A 20755-nucleotide genomic window follows, 5' to 3' on the forward strand; every position below is an offset into this window, starting at 1 on the left:
AATCCTTTTTCAATTGTAGAAAAATGTATGTTTAAAATAACATTCTGTAACATACGAAAGAATAACGGGTATTGTATCCCTCCGAACTTGTGAGAACTTAAGATCGTTGTTGAAGTAAGAAATTGTTGAATTTATTAAAAATTTCTTAAGAGAGGGTTTAAATGACATGGTAAAAAACTCCTTTACATTAAGATTATCGTCGAAAATTCCATATTATCGACAGAAAAACATAACAAACAAATTAAAGCAAATTCCTCGACACCATATGCTTATTACTGAAATGAGGTACAATAAACAAGAGTTCTGACGATCAAGCCGCGTACGAAAGCAATCATCAAGCCAAATTAATGTGCGAAACAATCACTAACTTATTGTTTTAATTAGTTTGTTAGTTATGTTACCATCAACAATGAAGCTTTACTAACTAAACCCTTACTGTGATAGATGTTTAAAAGAAAACGCATGTTATTAATTAGGTTAATCTCTTCTTTCGTTCGTCGTTGACCAGAGGTAAACAAGAGAATATTGTATTATGCCCATTAATATTATTTTTCGTACTACGTTAAACAAATCAAAAACAAAACACAATTAGCAATTGATTAAAATATTTGCATACTACACAGGAATGTAACCATTTTCGTCTTGGCCTGCAGCTTTGTCAGTCATTCTTTTGAATATTAATTTAAAAAATTAACTATTTTCCTACGAAGTGACAAGCACTGCTAAGTCATACATAGTCAAAACAATTAATTATGGCCGCTAACAACGTAGCTCATTGTTGAGCAACTCCTCGATTTCTGATCCTTTTAGTTTAGGATGCGTCGAAATACATTGAAATTTAGACGAGGAGTACTTCAACCAAGGATATTTAACCTTCTTATCCATCATTTTGGGAACAGCCTTGATCACGTTTGCGAGCCGCTGCACAATTGGTGCCAAGTACTTTACATTGTAGTGCGTGTAATGCTCCAGTGTTTTAGTCCAGATTATTGCACTCGTACCGTTCCCGCCGTTGGATGTTAGTGGAAACAGATACAACGATATGTACAACGCAGCTGCCGCTATCTGTAAAGGCACATACGATACCACATGTACCTGGTTTTCGAAAAGCAAATTTCCTGACAAAATGCTAACTTACCTCCGATGGTTTGTAATGCGCGGTACTGTAATCCACACTGGCAAGCTCAATAAGATACTTTGCCAGCACATGATTTACGTCCGACGCCTTCGCTGCCTTCGAAAACCGACGCAGGAAATGGGTTGGAAGAGGTTTTCCCAGATTGAAGTCCAACGTTCTCACCATTTCCTTTTCCATCTCGAGAATCTGATACTTCTGGTATGTATCGTCGGTTATGTACACAAAATCTTGTATCTCTGGTGGAAACAGTTCCTCGTATTTGGATGCAATGAACATCGCCGTCACGCCTACCAGCTGTAGCTTCTTCTTCGGAACAGTTTTCATCGTCTGCAAAGCGCAAAACAAAGCCAACGGGTGTTTTAATTTCACGTCATTAGACTGGAGACAAGTTTGCACCTACCTGCAGATAACGGTCGATGAGCGACACTGTCATGTGGTAAGTGTCGATGTCCAGTTTGAACTGATAATGCACTTCATTGATCCAATCGATCAGAATCGTTCGCATCTTATGTGTAATCTGCGTATGAATAATGCGTTAAATATACCCACACCTCTTGTCATAACATCTCTCATTTACACACGACTTACCTCTTTATGACCATCCAAGAAGTTCTCGCACAGCGCATATCCTGGCCTGCTCTCTAGCTCGTTCAAATAGTTGTAAATGTCGTTCACGTACTCCGCCACCAACATCGGATTCCAGCCATCATTCGCATCGATGTTTTCGATGTTTTCCAACAGCTTTTGCGAATGGGCCTCCACTCTTTCGGGTTTCTGCACAGACACATATTAATTTATATCTCATTGACCTTCGACTTCCCATACATTCGAATACGTACCTTAGAGATTGATACTATTTCATGTTCGTCCGATGATGAGGTGCCGCTGCTAGGAGCGCTTTTCGGTTGAGCCTTACGATTTTGCTTCGCCAATGTCCGCAGCGACAGCTGACTGTCTTCACGCTTTAACGCTACATGTTTTACCTCGTTTCCTTTGTTCAGCTGGACGTGCACCTTTACAGCATCCGCATTGGCAGACGGTTTAGGCTCTACCGCAACCTTTTGCGAATCGGATCGGGTGACTACTTTTTTGGGAACAACAACTGCCGCCGCAGCAGTATCCGCCTTTCGCCATCGAGTGTCCACGCGTGGCTTAATATTCTTCAGCGTCGGGTTGGCATTCTTCAGCGCAGCTCCCTTCTCCACACCTTTGCCGAGCAGGTCCTGGGAAGCATTGCGCAGCACCTTGTTGCCAAGCTCTCCCAACACAGGGCGTCTGGCAGCAACCACTTTCTTCATCCCACCTTCATGCAGGTTTCCAGCTACCTGGTTCTGAACGACAAAAGGGAACAATCAACAACAGATGTACTCATCGATCCCTTTGCAAATACATTCTTCTACAAGGACTGTGTGGCAAGCTGTGCAAAATGGTTCCGGCGGCCATCGATCTTTGTATCTTGACGCGGCTTTGCTTTACCATGCCGAATCAAAGCCAGCCCGTTTGATCCAAAGTCAATGGCGTCATCAACCGTGCGTCTACAATACAAATCCATCTTACCTCATCAATTCTCATAATGCGGGACATTTTCAGTAGGTTTAGAGAAGTTTCTTCGACTATGAGAGAAGTAAAGGTAGCACAAACAACACGGCACAAAAAGGCGCTACAAAAATATACACAGCTGTTTCACACGCCAACGGCTTGCCGTACTTCACGATCGGCCGGACACAGCAAAACCGTTTGAATTCGTACGAACTCTTGGAGGCGTTGAGCGCTAATGAAACAAAAGGCCTCTTCGCATCATCCAACACACACACATGCGAACTGTCTACAGGAGAGTGCGTTTTCAATGCGTTCTGCGATGACAGTGCCGGGGGGTACATGGATGGCAAAACCGTCACAGCCACGTAGCGCTAAATAAACAGCAAAACGAAATCGTTGACTGAAAAATTATAAAAGCATATTCTCCCAACCAGTATTCCCACACTTAAATTTAGAATTCTAAATACATGCCAAATTGAGGCAATTTCCAAAATATTAACCATGTTTGCCCCGTACATGAGCTAATTCGAGCAGCTTGTGATCGGTGGAGCATTCTAAATGTGTGGGTTTTTCATGAAGGATACAGTCATAGGCTTATTAGACGATGGAAAAAACTGTCATCCTCGTTTGGAATTATCTGTCAAACTCATGCTTACTTGACTTGAATACTTGACGTACATTTAATCTCTTCTCTATACAGGTGACCCCTACAGGTGGGATTTTGAGGGAAGTGATTGTGATTGTACAGTAAATTGTGATACATTTCGTGTAATTTATGAATATTAAGGATTTAAAAATATACACATATACACAAACAAAACAAATCCTGTTGTTTATTTCATCGATGACGCTTGCTTGAAAATAAAAGACCAAGAAAAATAATCCCCGGCACCGTAGCATATGTAAGCTGCTTTAGGCGCTATTTAGAAGGACCACGTAGAACTTTGGTGCTGTTTATCTACTGCAAAAGGCGAATTCAAGCAGCGTTCTTTAGCATGCCAAAATTAGCTGCTTAAGCAATTTTGGCTATTTGGCAGGCTGTTCCCAAGTTACGCGGTTTCTGCGTTCCCGACGAATCTGCGTAACTCGAATATCCGCGTAAGTAGAATTTCAAGTTTTTGACTAAAATACTATTGATTACTCGGAGTTTTTACTTTAAGTATTCTATACACTTTATCATTTATTTGATATGATTCGTGCAGAAAATTCTAATATTCCTGGCTTTTAAGCGATTTCAATTTGTTAGCAATCCAAGTGCCACAAATCCACTAAACGACCACTAAACGGCTTCTAAACGACTCAAGTTCTCTACCTAAACGGAATATAGAAAGACTTCGTTTAGCAGACGGCAAACGCCTCATGCATTCTAAAAATAGCAAAAAAGCTGGTGGCGCTCTCTGTTGGTGGGATACCCCAACTAGTTGAGCTTCATCGCTTGGAGGAGAGCTTTCTCATTTCCTCTGTACTGTTGTATAGTTTCGCATTGAAGTTATGCATCGCTAGAACTAGAACGGCGATACGATTGTTTAAATACTAAACTCCAACGGAAACCACCAACACTGAAGCAAGTGAGATTTGAGTAATGGTCGTTGGTGTCGGTACCCACGTATCTGACCAAACGACCATTCATATAGATTTTTCCTCGGAAAGTTAGAAGGCTATATAGGTCATGATAATATGAAACTTGTCGAAACACATTGCAAGAAAAGGATAGCAATATAATAATCAGTTTTAATACGCCATCTATTGATCAAACCAATGAAGCTGTGGAGCTTTCATTTTTTTTTCTATGGATATTCAATTTTCCAGTCGTTTAAGCTTAATCTGTGACGCTTGGGCAATTTATACCGAACTTGAATCAAATTGTAGTGATTTGACATTTAATCTGTCAAATATAGAAAACCACGTATCTCCAAATCAGCGTAAGTCGAGAACCGTGTAACTCGGGAACAGACTGTTTTTTCGACTTACGCCTTGCTTTGGGAAATTTTTTCGGTCCCAAATACAGTCGTATCTCAGGGGTCACCTGTATAGAGAAGAGATTAAATGTACGTCAAGTATTCAAGTCAAGTAAGCATGAGTTTGACAGAAAAATTCCAAACGAGGATGACAGTTTTTTCCATCGTCTAATAAGCCTATGACTGTATCCTTCATGAAAAACCCACACATTTAGAATGCTCCACCGATCACAAGCTGCTCGAATTAGCTCATGTACGGGGCAAACATGGTTAATATTTTGGAAATTGCCTCAATTTGGCATGTATTTAGAATTCTAAATTTAAGTGTGGGAATACTGGTTGGGAGAATATGCTTTTATAATTTTTCAGTCAACGATTTCGTTTTGCTGTTTATTTAGCGCTACGTGGCTGTGACGGTTTTGCCATCCATGTACCCCCCGGCACTGTCATCGCAGAACGCATTGAAAACGCGCTCTCCTGTAGACAGTTCGCATGTGTGTGTGTTGGATGATGCGAAGAGGCCTTTTGTTTCATTAGCGCTCAACGCCTCCAAGAGTTCGTACGAATTCAAACGGTTTTGCTGTGTCTGGCCGATCGTGAAGTACGGCAAGCCGTTGGCGTGTGAAACAGCTGTGTATATTTTTGTAGCGCCTTTTTGTGCCGTGTTGTTTGTGCTACCTTTACTTCTCTCATAGTCGAAGAAACTTCTCTAAACCTACTGAAAATGTCCCGCATTATGAGAATTGATGAGGTAAGATGGATTTGTATTGTAGACGCACGGTTGATGACGCCATTGACTTTGGATCAAACGGGCTGGCTTTGATTCGGCATGGTAAAGCAAAGCCGCGTCAAGATACAAAGATCGATGGCCGCCGGAACCATTTTGCACAGCTTGCCACACAGTCCTTGTAGAAGAATGTATTTGCAAAGAGATCGATGAGTATATCTGTTGTTGATTGTTCCCTTTTGTCGTTCAGAACCAGGTAGCTGGAAACCTGCATGAAGGTGGGATGAAGAAAGTGGTTGCTGCCAGACGCCCTGTGTTGGGAGAGCTTGGCAACAAGGTGCTGCGCAATGCTTCCCAGGACCTGCTCGGCAAAGGTGTGGAGAAGGGAGCTGCGCTGAAGAATGCCAACCCGACGCTGAAGAATATTAAGCCACGCGTGGACACTCGATGGCGAAAGGCGGATACTGCTGCGGCGGCAGTTGTTGTTCCCAAAAAAGTAGTCACCCGATCCGATTCGCAAAAGGTTGCGGTAGAGCCTAAACCGTCTGCCAATGCGGATGCTGTAAAGGTGCACGTCCAGCTGAACAAAGGAAACGAGGTAAAACATGTAGCGTTAAAGCGTGAAGACAGTCAGCTGTCGCTGCGGACATTGGCGAAGCAAAATCGTAAGGCTCAACCGAAAAGCGCTCCTAGCAGCGGCACCTCATCATCGGACGAACATGAAATAGTATCAATCTCTAAGGTACGTATTCGAATGTATGGGAAGTCGAAGGTCAATGAGATATAAATTCATATGTGTCTGTGCAGAAACCCGAAAGAGTGGAGGCCCATTCGCAAAAGCTGTTGGAAAACATCGAAAACATCGATGCGAATGATGGCTGGAATCCGATGTTGGTGGCGGAGTACGTGAACGACATTTACAACTATTTGAACGAGCTAGAGAGCAGGCCAGGATATGCGCTGTGCGAGAACTTCTTGGATGGTCATAAAGAGGTAAGTCGTGTGTAAATGAGAGATGTTATGACAAGAGGTGTGGGTATAATTAACGCATTATTCATACGCAGATTACACATAAGATGCGAACGATTCTGATCGATTGGATCAATGAAGTGCATTATCAGTTCAAACTGGACATCGACACTTACCACATGACAGTGTCGCTCATCGACCGTTATCTGCAGGTAGGTGCAAACTTGTCTCCAGTCTAATGACGTGAAATTAAAACACCCGTTGGCTTTGTTTTGCGCTTTGCAGACGATGAAAACTGTTCCGAAGAAGAAGCTACAGCTGGTAGGCGTGACGGCGATGTTCATTGCATCCAAATACGAGGAACTGTTTCCACCAGAGATACAAGATTTTGTGTACATAACCGACGATACATACCAGAAGTATCAGATTCTCGAGATGGAAAAGGAAATGGTGAGAACGTTGGACTTCAATCTGGGAAAACCTCTTCCAACCCATTTCCTGCGTCGGTTTTCGAAGGCAGCGAAGGCGTCGGACGTAAATCATGTGCTGGCAAAGTATCTTATTGAGCTTGCCAGTGTGGATTACAGTACCGCGCATTACAAACCATCGGAGGTAAGTTAGCATTTTGCCAGGAAATCTGCTTTTCGAACCAAAACCAGGTACATGTGTATCGTATGTGCCTTTACAGATAGCGGCAGCTGCGTTGTACATATCGTTGTATCTGTTTCCACTAACATCCAACGGCGGAAACGGTACGAGTGCAATAATCTGGACTAAAACACTGGAGCATTACACGCACTACAATGTAAAGTACTTGGCGCCAATTGTGCAGCGGCTCGCAAACGTGATCAAGGCTGTTCCCAAAATGATGGAAAAGAAGCAAAAATCTTGTTGGCTGAAGTATTCTTCTTCTAAATTCTTAAAAATTTCAACTCATTCAAAGCTCAAAGGAACAGAAATGGACACGCTAGCCGAGGGCAAACTCATTTTCTAAGATTTTTTTTCGCGCTATTTTGTGTAATTTTTATTAGGTGGTTTATGTTTCTTAATTGTGACTTTTTAATTCTGCGTGTGTATCTAATGTATTAAACAAGTTCCATTGATTGAGTCATCATGTTTTGATAATGATACAATTGTTTTAATGATAATGATAAGAAATTGAACAGCAGATATATGTTAATTATATCGGTCTGTCGACGGGGAATCAATTTTAACAATAGCCCCAAGAATGAAATTGACTGAATAGAGTAGGTTTAAGCAATCATTTTGTGTGTAATAGCCAGCTAAAAATGTATTGTTGGGTGCCTTTACCTTCCTGTTACTTCAATGGATAATGTAATCTATCGGTTACTTAAATAAAATAAATGTCTGCACCAACAAAGCTACGACTGCGAAAATGTGTACTTTTGAGTAGCAAGTTTGTCCTATTGTCTATTGCAACTAATAACCGCAATATGCTAATTTATAATCCATTCCTGCATGAATTCACTAAAACAAACTTGATAATTAATTACTAACCAAAAACAATGGGAACATGAGCTGTTAGATATGCAAAGCTTAATATTATGGGTTTGTGTTTCTGCTTTTGTCAGAGACGTTGGCCTGCCGTTGGGGCCGGTTTCGTGGTCGTCAACTCGTATGACTAAACAACATGCCCGTCATAGGTTCAAGCCCCGAATGGACCGTGTCCCCCCCCCCATACGTAGGACGAAGATAGTCATCTTGCTATGGTAATTAATAAGTCATTGAAAGCCAAAGCCCATTAGTGGTACAGTGGACCGACAACGGCTGTTATGCCAAAGAAAAAAAAAGAAGTTGGTCTTGACTCCTGCAGGAAGGAAGGAATAAACTAACAATTATATATCTACAATATGATTTTTAAAGGGGCTAGGGTCCTAGGTAGTGATGAGCAAACGGCTCTGATGCCGGAGCCGGCTCCGAACGGCTCCAGATCGGCCGGAACCAACGGATCGGAGTCAGTTTCGAACCAACGGCTTCGGAGCCGGGTGGTTTTACAGATATCTTCCAGTAGAATGTGCCGCCTTAAAAAGCGGCTATTCTATTTCACATAACATCTGGCTTAGTATTTAATGCATGTTTTACAAGTTATGAACTAAATTGGAACTATTTGCAGGAGTTTCGGCTGTCTGTACCCACGGCTCCGGAGCCGGTTTTAACACAGCAGACCAAAAAAACCTTTTAATGAGGTTTCAATCGTGAAAATCCGTAAATAGCCGTGTAAGTCATGTTTAAAGGAATTAAAAAAAAAATGAATTGATAAGTTTTGAAGATTGTTTACAAATACGGGTCAAACGTCATGCATGTCAATACTGCAATCACATCGGGTTTTAGCTTCCATACTTGCGAGAAGATATATTCGTTTTTTTATGCTATCATACAATGCCGTCTCTATTAAACCGTTAGTCCGGAAGCGTTGGTCCGATGCCGTTAATTCGCCGCCGACTCCGGAGCCATTGAAGCAGAGCCGTAGGTGCGGAACCGGCTCCGGGTAAAAGTTGAAACTGGCTCTGGAGCAGTAGCCCCGAAGCCGTTGGTGCGCTCCGAAGCGACCATCACTGGTCCTAGGGTATGGGAGGATTTTTGTTTGTTTGTGTTGTCACAAATTCCGCACAAATTGCTTGAATCCAGATCCGGTCTCGTTTGCCCGGATTGGCCCGGAGTCGTTCGGAGTCGTCGCGAGTCATTTGGAATCGACCCAATTGGTCTTGAACGAACCTGAATAGACTCTTTTGAACCCGATCGGACTCATCCTGACTCGACCGGATTCATCTGGTTTCGACCGGACTCATTCGGACTCGTCCTGGTTTGACCGGACTCATACGGACTAGTCCGGGCTCTAACGGAACCAGAGCTTTTAGTATAGAGCTTTGGAAAAGAATGTCCAATGATGTTGGGATGAAGTTTTTGATTAAGATGAATTTAAAAATCATACACATTGCACAACTTTTTATATTAGACATGAGCAGTCTCAAGTCTACGGTTTCCATGTTCCTGGAATTACACATCTAAAATTAACGTACTATCTATAATTGATGGACAAAAAGATCAATAATACTTTTCAATGTGATTGTCTATATACAGTGGCTCACTAAAATGATGGTGATACCGTCACCTTTTTGATACCACTCAACAATACACCATTACTGATCATCTATTTTGTCTAAAAAAATTAAAGTTACTATTATTTGATTGCTATGTTTGCTATTGCTATATATGCGTGCCACAATTCAGTCTGAGATGCATGTGAATGTGGCATATCACCGGTCGTGTTACGCCAAAGAAGAAGAAAATGCATTGGTAATAAATGTTTTCATTCATCCTTCTATCATCATCATCGTCATCAACAACATTTTTACCTTGTTATGGGAGATTCGCTCTATACGAGATTTTAATCCATGATGGGCATGTCGTTTGGCCGTACGACTAGTGATGAGAAGTTTTTGTCGGATCGATTCCGGCTAGCTCCAAAGTTTTCTGGGATCGAATCCGGATAGTATGTCCGGAATTAGTTTCCGGAATCGATTCCGGAAACGACTCCGGAATCGAAATCAGCTCAGGCATCGGAATTGGCACCAAAATAAGAATCGGCTCCGGAGTCGAGTCCGGAATCGAAATCGATTCCAGCATCGGAATCGGCTTCGGAATTGATTCCGGACACGGAATCGGAATCGGGTAGGTCTGATTCCGACATCCCACCACTACGTACGGCTCAACGACTTTAATTGACTACTAAAAACTAGGAACTAAAAACTTTTTAAAAACGAGTTTGAAACAATCCTGTGTAATTTGTGTTTAATAATGTGAATTTAGAATTATAAATTGTTCTAAATGTATTATATCTATTTATTAATCTGTCCTTTAGTTCACTTGTTAGAGCGATATAAAAGGTGTTTTATCGCATTTAAAAAAAAAATTAAATTTGAATTGTTGCGCACAAACCGTATACATCAACCCAGTGCACGAATTGCTGTTAAGTATCCGAGCGATGTGGTTCATTATTAGTCATAGTAATTTGAGTCTCCTACTTTTTTTCTAATGGTCTACACTCCGCACCCTATGCGCAGAAGTGTAATTCGTTCAATGATGCATCCATCCGGACGCAGTTGATGCTTCAGTTCCCCTATTGCTACCGGTAAGGCGACAGTGATCCGTGCGGCGTAATGACCGGAAGTATTGAATTAATTTCTAATTCTTTTGAACGATGCTTCAAAGCGCGTGGTAATAAGCGTAAAAGATACATTCGTCGGGAAACATCCAGTAGTGTGCTTTAGCTGAAATCAACGCACAACAAATCAAGCCAACGCAATGAATGCGCGTCGCATCGACAATCGGAGACAACGGGAGCGAACTGGATGACGGTCGCGCACCATACACCTAATGGACAGAGATTTATTTACTTATCAAAGACGTCATTTTATTATGGCTTAATTCACACTCATCACACCATTGGCTTATCCTTCGCGCGGACCAAGGCGCACCCCTCGTGCCCATTTCGATTTCAATGGTAAGAACGATCAACTGGCGGCAGCCGAAGCTCCCGGACTGCGTTCTGCGTTGTGCGGATGCTGGTAACGGTTTCGAGACGGTAGTGTCGTCTTCCCTGTATCTGCTGGTAGACTCAAATGCCCCCAGCAGCGCAGGGTCTACACTCGCTTCTAAGTGAACCGAGCCGATCCCATACACACCAGCAACCATAGCCGCACCTAATTAGATCTACATTTTTAAATGAAATAATGACGATAATGGGTGACAGTTTTCATATATATTAACAGTAACAACCATCGAGTGGTGCGCCGCGTCCCCGCTGGAACGGTTGTAGAAAAGAGGGTCAGAGGCGCGTGCACGGGGCAGTCCACCGATAGCTGATGGGATCCGCTGGTTCAGTCGAATGAGCAGGATTTTGTGGTGGATGGAGTGCTTACTTACACCGCCGTTGGTTGGTTTGATTTCATTGTCACTGATGCTGAAATGAATAATGCTACACCCAACGGGAGCACTTTTCGGTGATAGTGAGCTTTGAGAGGGGATGGCCGCTGGTGATGACGGTCGTTCCATGGGTGATCGGTTTGCGGATGTGTGTACGCGGACGCCCGTGTGAGTCCGTCGAAAGATAAAAGTAAATCTCGTCCAATGTGATTATCCGATGAGGACAGCTGCTGGCGAGGAAGGGCACTGGCTGGCGGGGTGGTCCGCGCGCTTACTTTACGGGATGTTATTCATTGAAAATGAACGATTTCAACATGCTGTAGAGCGGCGGACTGCGGCCGTTAATTTCAGTTGATTGCGTTGATGAAAGTGTCTGCTCGTTGCTCGGCGGCGAACGATAATGATACCAATGGATTCGGATTCGTTGAACGGATTCGTATGTTCAGTATATAATGCAGATCGATCGTTTGAAATGAGTGCGAGAATTTGTTTAGAACTTTCTGAATCATACGCAGCAATTTTGACCATTGAGGAGACTTTGAATGGGATAAGTGACGAAGTTCATAATATTACTCTCAAAGTATCTTAAAAACAAATAAAAAAACATTATGGGAGTTCATCATGATCATCTTAAGAACCATGGCTATCATATATGATAGCTAGTTATGTTATGTGGAGGGCCATTGCTACCATAGTTAATAGCCAGGGATTACTGATTTTAAATCTTAATTATTTCTGTAAGATTAGAAGCATTTTATCATTAAATTTTGCTACAAGATGAAATGCTTAGTAAACTATTTATGTATATGGTTTTTGCAAGTAATCATTATGTTCTATTTTTGTTTAATAATTCATTTAAAAAAATCAAGAATATTAATGCAAAATAACAATTTCTTTTATAAATATAGGTTAGCCCCATAAATTCTAGTTTCATTTATTGTGAATTACCAAACCATCTGAGATATAGCAAATTTTATTTAAAATATTCACTTAATATCAACCTGCGTTGTTTGCTTGATCGGTATTTCCATTTCATCAAACATACATTTTGTTTTCTTACAATCAATTTCAATTTAAAACTGATGCTGATTTAATGATTAGAACCGAAACATAAAACGAGGATTGTTTCCAAGACAACAAGCTAAAAAGGTATTTTAATTCATAAAATTTCATGACTTTTCAGTTTGTTTATATTCAATTATACTTCTCTAGGGGCTATGGTTATCATATACGATAGCATCATATTCATATCATATATGATATGAAAAAATGTAAACAAAAAGTCCTTGGTCCCCAGGAAAATATACACAAAAATAACACTCAAATTAGTATTACTTGAACAGTTTCGCTTTCGCATCACAACCGTTGTATTGCAATACCCTACAATAAGGTAGATTCTCTAAAGAGAGGTTTTCACGGAATGTTTTTTTAGAGAAAGTCTTTTGAAATTATTATATTGTATTTTCTTATTTTTGTATTTATTATATTTTCACTTATTACATTACTAATCTATGTTTTGTATTGCATGTGGTCGCGATGCAGAGTGATTAACTAGCACAACTTGAAAACTTGTCCATGCAAGCCCGGGTCCAATCCTAGAATGGACCGCATATAAGGCTGCGTGGCGCTGAATAAATCTCAAAAGCCTCTATATGCCAGTATGACCGCGTAGAACGTCACGTAAAGTATATAGAAGGAGAAGATGCTATTGCAACAATGATAAATTTTTAATTTGAACTTTAGGAACTGGAAAACTGGTTAGAATATTTAAAACGTTAGTGCTCTACGGAATTAGGTCGAGTTTTGAAAATCACAGAGATTCAGTTCTTGAAACGGAGGAAAGTGTCTCTAATGGGAATCGAACTACGACCGATTTTTACAAGAACCGACGCATCAACCATTAAAGTATCCAGTCGTTTCTTAGTATATCTGCTTTGTGCTTAATGCGTTAAGATATAAAACCTGATCAATCAATACGATCTGAGATTTCAGATAGCGATTAGCGATGGACAAATTTTAATCGGAGCGAAATTGAACTTGTTCATTTCTTGAAAAGGATGGAATGGATAATAAAATGGATTAATTGAACCTTTTTTAATAACAGCTGACTTGGCACAGTTGTATAATTGAAGGACTACTAGCGATAATTGAATTAAAAAATGCGACAATGAAGCTTCTAAACTGCAACTGAAAGCTCTTTTAAAAATTAATTCCAATATATTAACAAAAGTCTGAAATGAGTTGTTTCATTTTTCTCGAAACAAATATTTCTCTGATTTAATGCTTTTCTTTAAATTAAATTATTAAAAAAAAATCCTTCATCATCATGTTAAGACGCGTTTCGCTTTCGATTAATCACGTTTTGATTAGGCATATGTATTCCTTTTTAAGTTAAGGTTTAGTATAAAATAAGACATAATTATTTTAAATTAATTAAATGTTTTTTTTTTCGTTATATGACGCCGTTCGATAACCATTCTATCATCCGTAGGAAGGACTAAATGTTATAGCATTATGAAGCCTATTAGATCAGGTCAATACGCAAGGGAGTCAAAGTATTTTTTTATGTTCTTTTTATGTTCTTGAGTAAGTCATTATTAAATTACTTTCATCTTTGTTTTTTTTTTCTTTTGGTTTGTTTTATGCTGTTGTGATACGCATTGTATACTTAATTTTCTCTTTCTACATAAACGCTTACTAATTCCAAGGATAAATAATTTATGTTAAAACAATGTGCTGATAAAATAATTCAATTCAACTAAAGCGTTAAATTTAAATACTTACTTCCGGCACTGTATCTAGCGGTACACGTGACTAATGCTCGGTGCCGCGCGTTTCACTGTAGTGGTGCAAGCGCGCAAGCTGTTGGCGTATACGTTCGGCCCAAAACACGGGGGTTCGTCGGGTTCGGCTGCCTTCCCGAGCGTTTATTCGTAAACAAACCACCGGCGTGCGTGGACTGTGGCGCGTAACCACGGAGCTTGCGCCCGTCGGCGGCGTGGCTTCGGTGGGACCACTGGCCATGGTCCCACCGGCGGTACCCTTGCCTTGCAGTCCGCTGATCAGTATCTCGTCCACGAGGCGCGGTGCGTTATTGTGCTACGAAAAAAGTTACGGAAAGTTGAAAACAAAAAAAAAAACAAAACAGCAACATACTTCACATCGCCTTCGTTTTATCGCTTCCTATCGATAGTTTTAGCAAGTAAATCAGAAGCTGGAAAAATAGTGCTGGTGGGGTTTCGAATTAATTTAAGACAGAGCAATATACGTGTTGCATTTACAGTGTAAGAATACATTTACTTCTGAAGCCTGTTCTGTTTGGTGCACCTTCACGCAACCAGCTTTGCTTTCTTTCCCCGTCTGAAACTATACCAAGTGTGTGAAAAGCAAGTGTCAGAGGAGCCCACACACCCGTTTACACCGGTGATGCATCCTTGGTGTATGTTTCCACCTGCGCGGAACGGTGCAATGTGCACCAGAAGAAACAACCCAACATGATTAACGTGTGAATGGTTCTGCGAGCATACGGCTAACACATTGTAGTCGGTTTCGGGCGTATTAATCGATCGTACCGCGATCGGATGTGCGAATTCGTGTACACTCATGTGCTGCTGCGTGTCTTGCGGAGCTGAAATTAAAATCGCCATCATCATCTCAAGATCCGCGGGGTGCAAAAGGGAGAGGAGTAAGCCCTCGAAGGCATGAAGCGGATGTACATCGTTAATTTGGGATATTTTCGCCGTTCTGAAAAAAGGTAATTGTAATTATGTGTATGTACGGTGTGGTTCATGAACGTGTATGTGTGTGGTTCGTTCGTGGTAGCTGTGTCCGTTGTGTAGAGTGTATATTTGTTCATCATCTTCTCGTTAATTCTCCCCAACCGCGTAATTATTGTCAATGAGAAAGCGAACACCGAGGGAAGAGGCAGTTGGCGAGAGGGTAATATACCAACCTGAACAGAAAGGGACACAGGGGCTACAAAGCACGATTTCAAAACTAATCATCAAACCGACGGCTGAGAGTAACTAATCGGGAATCGGTTGGCAAAGCGCAACAGCTCGCCCAAATTAAAAACCTTGCCAGGAAGGTGCGGGCAGTAAAGCATCGTGTGCGTGTGTCTGTGTGTTTTTATGTGTTGGTGTGTGTGTATGTATGTGTGTATAGGGCGCCAAGCATGATCCTCCCAAATGTGCGCTCAATCTGCATACAGCAGCAGCAGGTCGGGTCGGTACGGTAGCTGGGGCGCTGGAATTCGCGCAAGCTCCCCGTTCCAGAATGCGGCCGAATGCAACATTAACGACGAGCCAGAGAATACTAATGCGCCAAATGAGCGTGCCTGGCCTTCTAATCATTTTAATAATTTGTTTTGAACATGGAAAGTAATTATCTACTCCCTTGCTGGTCACTCCTCCCAGCCTGATGAGCGTCGAGTCGTGTAGTTTTCCAATGCCGATGGCATGCTGGTCCATGTTTTTGCTTGCTGGCTTTAATAGACACTTTATGGACAGTACACACATACACACATACACATACACTTCGTCAGTTGCCACCACGTAGGGCTCCACATGGGGTTTTTTTTTGGCTGGCTTACGGCACGAACCTAACCGCCGACTGCCGAGCGAGATAGCCCACGAAATCCACGAAACGAAAACATCTCAATTAAATTTGTACCTTCGAAAAGGATAATTATTAGTAATTATTATTTTTGTATGCTTCTTGGTGTTTTCATTCTTCCTCCTTTTTTTTGAAGCTACAATGCATCAGTTTCCATTCCATTCCTTTTTTGTGTGCTAGATTTTCCCTTTTCTAACAGGTTTTAGGTTTTGTGGAGGGAAGAACATTATTTTCCAGATCTGGATACTGTGTACCACAGTTTTTGTGTTCCGATCAACTCATTACATCGTTTCGGTTTCTCTCTTCCAGTGTTGTTCCAATTGTTTCCCTCCCCCTCTCCCCCTTGGGTTATTACACTGCGATCTTCAATCGTCGCTGAAGGCGTTGATTATTTAATTGGAATACGTGTATTTATCGTTCTTAAACTTACACGTGAAATTATGTAACAGTTGGAGGTGGAGTGTAGCTTTTTTTTGTCCAAATTGTTACAGAGATTTACAGTGTACAAGCTACGCCAGCCTGTGTGGAATGTGGAACGATTTGTTTAAATAGATTATTTTACAGTGGCTTTTAGCACTGTTATTCAAATCTTAAAACAATTCATCCTAACAAATACGATATAAAATGATACGTCTTTTAATGTATGCAAATACGTATACTGAATCCGGACTATCCTAGTAAAACGTAAAGAGAGTCTGTCTGATACAGCATTAATCGCTTTTGGCGCGTTCTCCAAAGCCGTTTCTCCACATACGGCTTGGGTGAAAAAAGGAGGCTTGTATGATCTCAAGATTTACAATCAAACTACCCTTTCGCTATTTACAATTTATATTGCCGACGGTATTTTGTTAGATTTATTTTGTTCTGCTATATTCATTTTGTTACATGTATGCTATCGTTATTTTGTATAAAAGCCTAAACTAGATTGATTCGATTGCTGTTTTATCTTTGGTTCATTAAAGCTAATCTTCGAAACATTTTGTTACACTTAAAATAATATTAGTTGAAACCATGCGAAGACTTCGATTAAATGAATATCGGCCCAAGACGGAGTGGCGGAAGATCTGCTCAATATAGATCTCTGCTAGTATAGTGTGTGCAAGAGTGTGTGTGTGATAGGAGATGCAAAATTATTCTCGACATCCCTCGATCCTCAGCAATGCGCCTAGCACGGCCAATCCGTTGCTGCATCTGGGCAAACTTTGCATAGAAGTCTATTAATTGCGATACACAGCTTCGCCCAGCACAGCTTCAGGGCTTGCAAACATGACTCGGCTGAAATCGATGATCCATCTCAAGCACCAGCGCTGCGTCACATCACCATCCATCCGGACCGGCAGGATCAACCCGGGTCCCCTATTCCCCTATGCCTTTCTTCCGCCGATGGTTGATCTGCAATCTCCCGTGCTTTGAAGTCAGCTGCAGAATGCACATACACAAACAAAAAAAAGGGCACATGATGGCACAAAGGGAGTGCTCTAGCATCGATCGCGATATTTCCTGTCAACCCTCTGCTCTGCTCCAGCCCCGCGGCCCCTGGATGCTCTGGGTGTTTTGTGTGTGTGCTTTATTGTGCAGTTGGTGATTATGGTGGGTATGCAGTGTTGCGCTTGAAGTGGTGCAATTCGATGATGCGGCGCAATCCATCGACCACACCACCGCGCAAGCACCGCAGCGTCGACCATGCCGGCGGGGTTAGAGAGCCGCTCTCGCGTAGGTAATTATATATTTTGAGGCAGCGCAAAACAATTTTCAATAAATAATAATGCTTATACGATCGAGAGGAACCAATAATGAGTTTGCACCGCCAGATCGCCTCCGGGTGCATCGGTCAGTCGGTCCCGGCCGATCTTTTCGCCGGGGATGATGTGCTGCGCTGCAACCCCGTGGTCGCGTTAGCTATGGTGGCTTTTCCTTCCCGCCGTTAAGACAAACCCCACGCAGGAAGGGCGTGCGAATGAGCGGCGGAGGTGGCAGTGGGGAATTCTCTCCTCTTGGACCGTGTTCGCGGTCCAACTTGCCTGGGGGGTTAGAAGGCAACGAGGCACATTCTTAGAGGGAGTTTGCGCGAAACAAATTAACATTCCAAATATGAATTAAAAATGCAAACGAGCTCTTCGCCTGCCAAGACACAAAAGGGTCTCCAGGTCCAAGCGCGATTACATCGAGCGATTTTGGATCTATCCGCACGAAAGGGAAGGGTACATTACTTGGCCAATGATTTTTCAATGAGTCCCTGCCCGGTTCGGATGTAAAGTGAGAATTATAAAGCACATGATTTAAGCCATGTCAATTATTGTGAGAAATCTCTCGTACGCTTTGCTTCGTTCGTTTCTTGCTGGCTGAGTAAGAATAATGCCACAAGATGCCCGATCTTCATTCCCCTTCCCGTCTCCCCTTGTGCGAGAAGACGTTTGACAATTAAAAAACGAACCACGCTTTTGTTGACCGGCTTGCGGCGGCTAGTGGTGCTGGTAGATGTGTGGTACCGAGTGGTACAAAGCAGAAATGAAATTCAAACATAAAATATGATGCCCAAGTAATGACTTGCAGCAGCCTCCCTTGGCACCCTGCACCCGGTGGTGCATTGCGGTGCAGAAAAGGGTGGCAAAGCGTACGAACGGAAAGAAAAGCGGAAAGAAAGGATCGGTAAGGTTAAACCGGGCCCGGTCACTTTGCCTCAGGATCTTTTCACTGATCTTTTGAACGACTTTCCGGAGACACGCCGAGATGTGGTCCATTTCTTTCTTTTTTCCTCTTCTTCTTCTTCTTCTTCTTCTTCTTCTTCTTTCTACAGTTACTGTGCCATTGTGGTTCGTTCCGTTCTCCTCGGACTGATCTTTGATCTGAACGCACTTCGCACGGGAAAAGCTCACCCAATGCTTTGTTCCGTTCCGGGCCATGCCGGCGGGTACGTGCCCCACTCTGGTGCAAGTACGCAGACGCAGATACAGCCCTATTGGTTAGAACTTCATTTCAACGGTTGTCTTGGTACGACCCCTAACCCTCCGTGCGGCTGTCGTACCGCGTACCCTTTGTCGCGCATCTGTGGCGCGAGAGGAACGCGTGAATTAATTATATCATTTCGTTGCTGTAAAAAAGCGATCATCACTGCCGGCCCCCTTTTTTCAGCCTTGTCGTTGGTGGTTGATTCCTTCTTGGCGGTTTGCCTCCTCGTGGTGAAGGTAGAGAAGCTGGTTGACCTATTGCAGAAGCGATCGGGAGCGCGCGCGCGCCCTCGCTCATGCACACACGCGCGGTTTACAGATGAAACGATCCCTCTCCCTTTATGCGATGGTGATGTGTGTCGTTTTTCGGGCGTGCTCGTTACGTTGCACACGCAAAAGTGGCCCATGAGCGTAAGGTGCGGAAAAGCGGCACACACGAAAACAAAAAATAAACACACTCACAATGTGTGAGCTACGAATGAAATACGAAGGTACAACGGGAGATCCTCCAGATCCGGCCGCCTGCAAAACCCGGGGTGGGGATCATTTGGTGGCTAATGGACAGCCCAGATCGTTACTTGTCGAAACGTTACTCCTTTTCTCGCTTGAATTCGCTGGAGTCTGGGGCGGACAGGACAGGAGCGCTGCGCTTTGGTTTACCATTGTTACCTTACATCGCAAAGGAAAATGATGAAGCACGGAGAGAGGACATCTTTAGGGTTGTGGTGAATGTGTGTGTGTGTGTGTGTGTAGGTTGTGCATTTGATCGTGTGTATTTTTTTTTCTTTGGAAAAACCGCGCAATTTTAACGCGCCTTTGTTTTTGCTTTGCCCCTGAGTAAGCTTTTGCAGGTTTATGATTGTAGCGCGAGCATTATGTTTGCCGGTGCCGGCCTATGGAACCGTTTGGTAGTGTGTTTTTGTGTGTTTGTAAAACTTCAGCGCCGGCAAAACCGCTTCGTCTGATCGTGCTGATACGATCATTGATGCGCGGGCTGTTCGCTCATTCCCGTGGGCTTTGTTTGGTGTTTAATTGATCCTCGCGCCCGAAAACGCTGAAGGCTTCTTTGCGCCACAATGGCTGGTTTGTAATGTTTGGTTGGACATTTGCTGTTGGTCGTTGTGTTGCATCATACGATGCATTTTCTCAGCAAATTTCATGTAATAATGTATAGAATGTTTTAAAATAAGCTTAAGGTTTGAGATTTGTTTATTTTAGTTTATTTTTATTGTTATCTTATATGTAGTACAAATTTTGAATTAATTTAATTAAAATTCATACACTTGGCTATACTTAAGTTATTGTTTAATCCAATATACGACGAACGTGTCGGATTTTATTTTAATTAAGCAAAAATTAACAAAATTGTCAAACCATCAAAGATGACAAAATTTCACAATCATAAACTATTAAATTCGTTAGAATTAACATATTAAAACAAAATAAAATACAAAAAACGACAGGAACATGATAGGAAGTCATTGCAGCTCCACAGAACATACCATACAAAAGCTAATACTTTATTAAACAAGAATCGAATTTGCATTACTCAACAATTTCGTACATTAATTGGTTTGGTTAGTTGACAAGCTTTCAAATGAGCTTTTATTCATGAACCTGCAGGCTGAAGAAAATTTACATTGCTCTGATTCTTTAGGTACACTTTCTGGACTCTATCTGACGGTATAATTGTACGCTACCGCCGGGAAAATCTCGCTTTTTTTGTTTTTTATTTTTTATTTTTCAAGTTTTTGTTACAAATCAGACTTTGGTATCTTTTTGTTGGTTTATACAAAAATGCGACAATTTCAGCCTGTGTCAGTGGAAATATTTATCATAGACGACAATTGCAGATCCATATATTGGATTTCTATGATTGATTGACAAAATTGTGCATCCTAAATAAGTTATATGA

General features: G+C 42.0%; 2 protein-coding genes and 1 long non-coding RNA gene across 4 annotated transcripts in view; 2 read left to right on the forward strand and 1 right to left on the reverse strand.

The window, feature by feature from the left end:
• Positions 1 to 468: 468 nt before the first annotated feature.
• LOC1275773 (G2/mitotic-specific cyclin-B) lies at positions 469 to 2972 on the reverse strand. Its single transcript, XM_315059.5, has 6 exons — positions 2696 to 2972; positions 1978 to 2469; positions 1727 to 1912; positions 1539 to 1655; positions 1139 to 1465; positions 469 to 1065 (listed from the first exon to the last, which is right to left on the reverse strand). Exons 1-6 carry the CDS (start codon positions 2720 to 2722, stop codon positions 760 to 762), a joined length of 1455 nt encoding a protein of 484 aa, XP_315059.5. The 5' UTR covers positions 2723 to 2972; the 3' UTR covers positions 469 to 759.
• A 2105-nt stretch (positions 2973 to 5077) lies between these two features.
• Positions 5078 to 7712, forward strand: LOC1275774 (G2/mitotic-specific cyclin-B). Of its 2 annotated transcripts, none has more exons than XM_315060.5 (6): positions 5078 to 5386; positions 5613 to 6104; positions 6170 to 6355; positions 6427 to 6543; positions 6617 to 6943; positions 7020 to 7712. In XM_315060.5, the coding sequence occupies exons 1-6, from the start codon at positions 5360 to 5362 to the stop codon at positions 7323 to 7325; spliced, it is 1455 nt and encodes a 484-aa protein (XP_315060.5). In that variant the 5' UTR covers positions 5078 to 5359; the 3' UTR covers positions 7326 to 7712. The 2 variants fall into 2 exon arrangements, with proteins under 2 accessions (XP_315060.5, XP_061505635.1); XM_061649651.1 differs by having other exon boundaries at positions 5186 to 5386; positions 6991 to 7712.
• Positions 7713 to 13952: 6240 nt separating this feature from the next.
• Positions 13953 to 20755, forward strand: part of LOC133391207 (uncharacterized) — a 39725-nt gene continuing 32922 nt past the window's right edge. Inside the window, exon 1 of the long non-coding RNA XR_009764690.1 lies at positions 13953 to 15032. This is a non-coding gene — a long non-coding RNA (uncharacterized LOC133391207). The remainder of the gene's footprint in view (positions 15033 to 20755) is intronic.

This window comes from Anopheles gambiae, chromosome 2 (assembly GCF_943734735.2).
Source record: "Anopheles gambiae chromosome 2, idAnoGambNW_F1_1, whole genome shotgun sequence".
In the NCBI taxonomy this organism is placed as follows: Eukaryota; Metazoa; Arthropoda; class Insecta; order Diptera; family Culicidae; genus Anopheles; species Anopheles gambiae.

Excerpts from the sequence above, each read along its gene's own strand:
- LOC1275773 (XM_315059.5), bottom strand. The coding sequence starts at position 2,722 with ATGTCCCGCATTATGAGAATTGATGAG. Across the intron at positions 1,656-1,726 it reads TCTTGGATGGTCATAAAGAG|ATTACACATAAGATGCGAAC; the intron begins GTAAGTCGTGTG and ends ATTCATACGCAG. Across the intron at positions 1,066-1,138 it reads CGCATTACAAACCATCGGAG|ATAGCGGCAGCTGCGTTGTA; the intron begins GTAAGTTAGCAT and ends GTGCCTTTACAG.
- LOC1275774 (XM_315060.5), top strand. The coding sequence starts at position 5,360 with ATGTCCCGCATTATGAGAATTGATGAG. Across the intron at positions 6,105-6,169 it reads AAATAGTATCAATCTCTAAG|AAACCCGAAAGAGTGGAGGC; the intron begins GTACGTATTCGA and ends GTGTCTGTGCAG. Across the intron at positions 6,544-6,616 it reads TCATCGACCGTTATCTGCAG|ACGATGAAAACTGTTCCGAA; the intron begins GTAGGTGCAAAC and ends TGCGCTTTGCAG.